Source organism: Rhagoletis zephyria, unplaced genomic scaffold (assembly GCF_001687245.7).
Source record: "Rhagoletis zephyria isolate East Lansing unplaced genomic scaffold, Rhagoletis_zephyria_1.1 Rzeph_scaffold_06932, whole genome shotgun sequence".
NCBI classification, from domain to species: domain Eukaryota; kingdom Metazoa; phylum Arthropoda; class Insecta; order Diptera; family Tephritidae; genus Rhagoletis; species Rhagoletis zephyria.
The window spans coordinates 6,295-13,265 of NW_016164015.1; the positions used below are offsets into that span (position 1 = coordinate 6,295).

The 6,971-nt window shown below is 36.2% G+C and overlaps 1 protein-coding gene across 1 annotated transcript; it reads right to left on the reverse strand.

Moving 5' to 3' along the window:
* Positions 1-1,916: 1,916 nt before the first annotated feature.
* Positions 1,917-3,830, reverse strand: LOC108373673 (uncharacterized). Its single transcript, XM_017629595.1, has 2 exons — positions 2,039-3,830; positions 1,917-1,988 (listed from the first exon to the last, which is right to left on the reverse strand). Coding segments are annotated over exons 1-2 (1,263 nt in total). The 5' UTR covers positions 3,300-3,830; the 3' UTR covers positions 1,917-1,986.
* Positions 3,831-6,971: the final 3,141 nt, after the last annotated feature.

Here is a 6,971-nt window from a genome sequence, read left to right on the forward strand (position 1 = left end):
CACTTTTCGCAACATCTCACAAATTCTCAGAATAATTCCTAAAGTTTTTAAGTTTTTGTTTCCAATTTCCTTAAATTGCACTATAGTGAAATGTCTACAAATCAAATAATCTTTTGGCCATTCTAAAGTTCGTATTTTGAAATTGCTCGCTTCTGCTTCAAGCCTCAAAAGCATGTCACCTAAGTTCCATGTTTCGCTAGCGACTTCGAAGTTGAATGAGAATAGAGCTTTAAATTTTTTATAAATTTTACGCGTATGCTACAAATCTTATTGTTTTCATTATATAAAATTTCAAATCTGACGTTAGGAATTTTGTTTATAAAATCGTGACAAAATTTATCATAAACCAAAGGTGCATCCTTATCACTAGCTTCAACTTCAGTCTGGTAGGCGGTTGAGTCAATTTGGCTTCGCGCCTGTTTAGCCATAGAGCGTGTTGTTACTGCAAAGCAACTTGCGTTAAAAGGTGTTTCTTTCAATTCATAAATTCTCAATTTCGAAAGAGCATCTGCAGCCACATTGGTTTTGCCCTTTATGTATTCAATATTGATGTTACATTCCGCTAATTCGAGTCTTATCCGCGCTAGTTTGCAAGTTGGGTCTTTCATACTAAACAAATACATCAGCGACCTATGGTCAGACCTTACAGTAAAATTATTGCCATAAATGTAGGGGGAAATTGCTTGATAGCAAAATAAATTGCCAAAAGTTCGAGTTCTGTAATGGGTTTCTTTTGTTCCGCTTTATTGAATGATTTAGATGCATAGCATATGGCAAAATCATCAGCGTCATGAGTCTGACTCAGAATCGCTCCGCAGCCAGCCTTTGAAGCGTCAACCGTGATTATAAACTTTTTTTTGAAATCTGGGTACTGAAGTAATTTTGGTGATAGTAAAGAGCCTTTTAAGTCATCAAACGCCTTTTGGCACAAATCGTTCCAAAAAAATTGAATCGTTTTTGAACTTAACACTGGTCGACGGCCAAAATTTACCAGAGACGCCGTTATGAAATTCGTATGTAAAATCACCCCCTGATTCCGAAAATCAAGGTTATTTTTAATTTTATGGTACCGTTTTTGAGATATTTGCAATTTACCGTTTTTGCAAAAAAAAAAAAATGGGTCCACTTTATCATATATATCTCAAGAACGAATTAAGCACTTCCAAAACGGTTTAAAGCTTTTAAAAGGTAATAAAATTTTCTATAAGCTGTGCATACAACACTTTTTGCTAGGCCCTGTAGATTCAAAGATAACGAACAATCATTACCGATTTTTTCAATTTTTTTTGTAAAAATATAAAAAAAATTGTACTTTGCGGGGAAGGATCTCGAAAACCTTTTATTTTTTTGCAGATTTTTTTTTTCTCCCTAAGCTCTGTTATATTACAAAAAAAATAAGGTATCATCGAAGAAAATCGATGCAAAACTACGTAAGTTATAAGCGATCAAATAAAAATACCCAGGTTGCGCAATTTCAACGTATACCTCAAAACGTATGTATGGTATAAAGAAGAGTGAAATATCTAGCTATGCTCTGTTTCTATTGAGTTAAAAGTTCAATTTATGAATGAAATTACCCATATTTTTAACTTTTTTTTTAAATTTATTTATGTTTATACTATATTCTAACAATCTTTATCTTAATTTGATTTTACTATGTTGTCGAAATAATTATGTGTTCTACTTTGACGCTTATTCAGTTTAGGATCGGTTTCTCTTATGAGAAACCAGCAGTAATCACCCATCATTGCGACGTCCCAGAATCCTTGATATCGATTCTCAATTAATTTCATTTGCTGATGAAACCTTTCGCCATGTTCATCACTTTCGTCGCCAAGATTTGCCGGAAAAAAGCTCAAATGTGAGTGGAGAAAGTGAATTTTTAAAGACATATTTACGCCCATTTTCGCATAATTATTGATTAGGTCGTTCACTATCTGCTCGTAGTTAGGGCTTTTGTGTCTACCGAGAAAAGAAGCAACGACCTTTTCAAAGGATTCCCACGCTGCTGCCTCAACTGATGAGAGTAGTCCTTTGAATTGATTATTGTTGATCAACTTTCTTATTTGTGGTCCAACAAAAATACCTTCCTTTATCTTGGCTTGAGAAATATCTGGAAAAACTGTTTTCAAATAGTCGAATGCTTCGCCTTCTTTGTCCAAAGCCTTAACAAAGTTTTTAATGAGACCGAGCTTGATGTGTAAGGGTGGAAGTATGATTTTCTCTTTCTTGACAAGAGGGGTGTATTTGATGTTATCCACACCAACGGTAAACTCGACTCTTTCCGGCCAATCCTTTCTGACGTAGTGGTCCTTACGAGCTCGGCTATCCCACTTGCAGAGGAAGCAGCAGTGCTTGGTGTAGCCACTTTGTAGACCGCATAGCATTGCAACGACTTTGAGATCAGAACATATTTTCCAATCATGCTCTTCATATTTGATAAATTTGAGTATTTTTTGCATTTCCTCGTAGGTTTCCTTTGTATTTACTGCATGTGCAATCGGGATAGAAGGCTTTTTGTTACCAATATGCAATAATACAGCCTTCAAACTCAGTTTATTGCCGTCTATGAACAATCGCCACTCTTTTGAATCATATGTTTGACCAAACTCTTTGAATAAACCAGGGATGTCGTTGCAGTAGCATATACTGTCTTTCTTGGTATAGTGTTTGGAAAATGGTTCGTGACGAGTTCTACTATATGTCACCTTAACATCGGATGACACAAATTTAAATTGTTGCATACGAGAAGTGTGGATCTCGGCCTTTTCCTTGGATAGTTCCAAATCTCTTATCCAATCATTAAGTTGTGCTTGTGACAGAACGTTTCTTTCGTTTTCCATGCGAAATTCAGTACAACTTGATCCCCCGCACTCAGATGTTACTGTTGACAATGGAACTGGATCCGCAACTGCCGTTGAATGTAGTACTGGTAATGTCACTGTAGGTACGCTAGCATAGGTTACTCCTCTTGATCTTCCAACGCCAAGTACTTTTGTTTGACAAATATAACACTCTATTGAATGGCAAGTAGGTTCTCTCCATATCATTGGTGTATCAAATTTTGTTTGTTGTCCTGATTCCCACTGAATCAATTCTACTCGACACGATGTACACAAAGTGTTCGGTGTCCATGGTTTTTCAGCATTTTTAGGCTCAATTCCAAAATACTTGGAGTATAAAGTTTTGATATGATCTGAGAACACTCGTCGTCGCCTTATGATAGTATATTGGCCACACATGAAACAGAACATATCTGGATCCTTATTACACTCAAATTCTCGCGTCCTTTTACTCATTTTATTTTTTTTAATAAATCACGGTTTTGAAATTAGACTTATGAACTGAACTATCTCCGGCGAGCCTTGAAGATGTTATGAAGTTTCAAAGCGCATTAACTCATATTTATACTCGGAACAAGAATAAAATTGAAAAAATCAAATCTTACCTAGACAGAAAGGTTCCTTTTTATAACAAGCCGGGAAAAGAAAATACTACCTGTTTTAGATGTAGGCTTTAGAAATTTTCTGTGTCTTATAATTTTGAAAATCTACCTGCATACTTACCCATAACTGACGGAAATACATGTTTATAACTACATGCCTACAGCAGGTTTCGAACCCAACCACTCTTCCTTTCGATGCAACCACTCTACCTACTATAATACAATTCGAGTATTAAAAGTACTATTTGATTTATTTAAAGAAAAAGTGTTATCATTGTTATGGTGTTATTCGTTTATCCGGATAATATCTCACTTGCACTTTATACCTTTAATATATGTATGTATGTATAGGTACATACATTGAAGTTGCGCAACCTGGGTATTTTTATTTGATCGCTTATAACTTACGTAGTTTTGCATCGATTTTCTTCGATGATAGCTTATTTTTTTTGTAATACAACAGAGCTTAGGAAGAAAGAAAAAATCTGTAAAAAAATAAAAGGTTTTCGAGATCCTTCCCCGCAAAGTACAATTTTTTTTATATTTTTACAAAAAAAATTGAAAAAATCGGTAATGATTGTTCGTTATCTTTGAATCTACAGGGCCTAGCAAAAAGTGTTGTATGCACAGCTTATAGAAAATTTTTTTAACTTTGAAAAGCTTCAAACCGTTTTGGAATTGCTTAATTCGTTCTTGAGATATATATGATTAAGTGGACCCAATTTTTTTTTTTTTTGCAAAAACGGTAAATTGCAAATATCTCAAAAACGGTACCATAGAATTAAAAATAACCTTGATTTTCGGAATCAGGGGGTGATTTTACATAAGAATTTCATAACGGCGTTTCTGGTAAAGAGAAAAAGTTGAAATTTGTGGTCCAGTGTAATCTGTTTAATGGTGCAGCCAAAGAAGCAAAGTTCGGAATAAATTTTCTATAGTAGTAAGCGAAAGCAACAAACCTTCTTACTCCGTCTTTGTCGGTCGGTATTGTATATTTTGCAACTGTGCTAGTTTTTGAGTCGTCGGGCAGAATACCGCGGTCAGTGCATCTATGTCCCAGAAATGTTACCTCTGGGCGCATAAAATTACATTTGCGAGGATTAAGCTTCAGGCTATGAGCTCTACAAATGTCAAAAACCTGCGCTAAATTTCGCAAATGATGTTCTTCACTACACCCTACAACAATAACATCATCGATATATAGAAACGCTTTGTTTGGTTACAACCCGGAAAAAGCAATAGACATCATCCGTGAGAATGAATATGAGGCAACATTCAGCCCAAATGGCAACACTTTCCAGCGGAAAGCGCCCTTGTCTGTGCTAAATGATCTGATGTCGTGGGAACTCTTATGCAGTGGGATTTGGTGGAATCTCGAAAAAAGGTCCAACGTGGAAAAATACCTAGCCCGACCGAGATTTTCGAGGATGTCATCTACTCGAGGTAGCGGAAATTTATCTGCGATGCGTTTTTTATTCACAACCCTAAAGTCAACACACATTCTATAGGTTTTACCTCCATTTGAAGCATTTTTTGGAACCAATATGTGGGGGCTGTTGTAATTGGAATGGCTGGGTTCTATCAACTTATTTTGCAAGAGCTTATCTACTTGTCGGTCTATCTCTGCTCTTTGCGTGTAAGGCAAGCGGTAGTTCTTTATATAAACAGGGTTGTTATCTGTCAATCTTAACCTCTGTTCATAAAAGTTATTGATCGTCATCATATCTTCATCTAGTGCAAATATGTCAGCGTATTTCCCACATAAATCCATTAGCTTATTTTTACCATTAGAAGGCATCTGCTTCCCAGCCAGAAAGAGATAACATTATTGTCATAACTAATTTCGCACTTCAAAAAGTTCTTTCCTAAAATACCATCTGAAGGGATATCGAATTCATCGATCACATAATGCAAAGTTTGCGGTACCAGATATGTGGAAATAATTAAATTAGTTTTTATAGTTCCTGTTGACGCAACGGTATCTGCAGTGACTCCTTTATTGTTCACTTTGCCATTATAATATATGTTTGTATAACTGGTATTAATGCATGAAAGTTTTACTACAGATATGTCAGCTTGTGTGTCGACAAGAAATGAACACATTTTGTTGGAACCTGTGAAAGTGAGCCCTACAAAATCAGAAAAATTTAAATTTAAACAGTATATAGCTTTGACTTTGTTTTGTTGGTTTAAATGCTCGTGTCTTCTTCCCTCATTTTGCACTTCCCTATATTTGCACTTCCTGAACGCCGTTCATTATTGTTATTATTGTTGTTATAACGTGCACTTGTATTTGTGCGATTATTATAATTGGAGCGATGGTTGCCACGAAAATTGTTATTAAAATTACTTGCCTGGTTGTGAATTCTGTTCCCTTGAAAAGTCCGAAAATATTGATAAGTGCTGTTGCCTCGAAAAGCTCCACGAAAATTATGTGTGGCTACCTGGGGGTGTGAACGGAATGACAGCACTTGTCTTTCTTTCGTTTCATTCATTTGCTCAACAACTAGTTTTGCCACCAAATCTTTGGCATCAGAGAACTTAGTCGAGGCGAGTATTGACTTGACAAGATAGGACCTTGCATTCAACCTACATACACTAACCGTTTGATCTACAGCCATTTCGTGGGCCGTCGTCTGTGTAATACCCTCTACTATCAGGGACCGCCCAAGTGCATCTGCCAGCTCCTCTACTTGTTTCGAAAAATCCGCGTAGTTGTTGTTTCTGACCTGCAGTGATGATATCTTGCCCAGCAACTACTTTAGAGCTATCCGGCTTAATTCGGCTACGAAGTGCTGTTTTAATGTCACTGACTGTATTTACGTTGGCCGGTAGCGCCTCTCGCGCCTTGCCTTCCAGCTTAGATTTTAAAAAGGTAACGAAAATTGGGTCTAGATCAGCATCTGCTATCTCCTCTATGAGGTTGTCAATACGCGACTCCAACGCCAACGGATCACCGCTGTAATTGTCACGCATTACAGAAGCGCACATGCTAATGAAGGACCTTTTAGCCTCAGCTGTAGCCATTATAATTTTTGGGGTATTAACGATAAACTTTAATGTAAATTCTGATGTGGTCGTAATATCCGGTATGCTAGTTCCAGTATATTTGTCATCATCTGGTATGGCTAACGTGTCTAAATCTGGTAAGGAGTTTGAACGCCTACTTAGTTTGTGACATTCTTCATCGAATTCATCTGAATATGCTTCGCTTTGAACTAATTCAAAAGGATTTGTAACAACAGGAATTTTTATTTTACAGTGTAATCTACTAAAACATCTTTACAAAAGTTCTCTACAATACGCGACTTTATCCTGTATAAATTTGAATGTTTCTGGTTGGTCATTGGCAATGTAAGAATTCCCATATGGTAAAATTGCATTGTAAGTATAAATTAGTTCATGTGTATATTCCTTAATTTTTGCAACTTTAGCAGAAACTGGTTTTTGCAGAATTCTTTTTGTAACTGTGACAAAGTCCTTTTTTAAGAGGATAAAATGGTTTTTGTCAAATACCGACATTTAT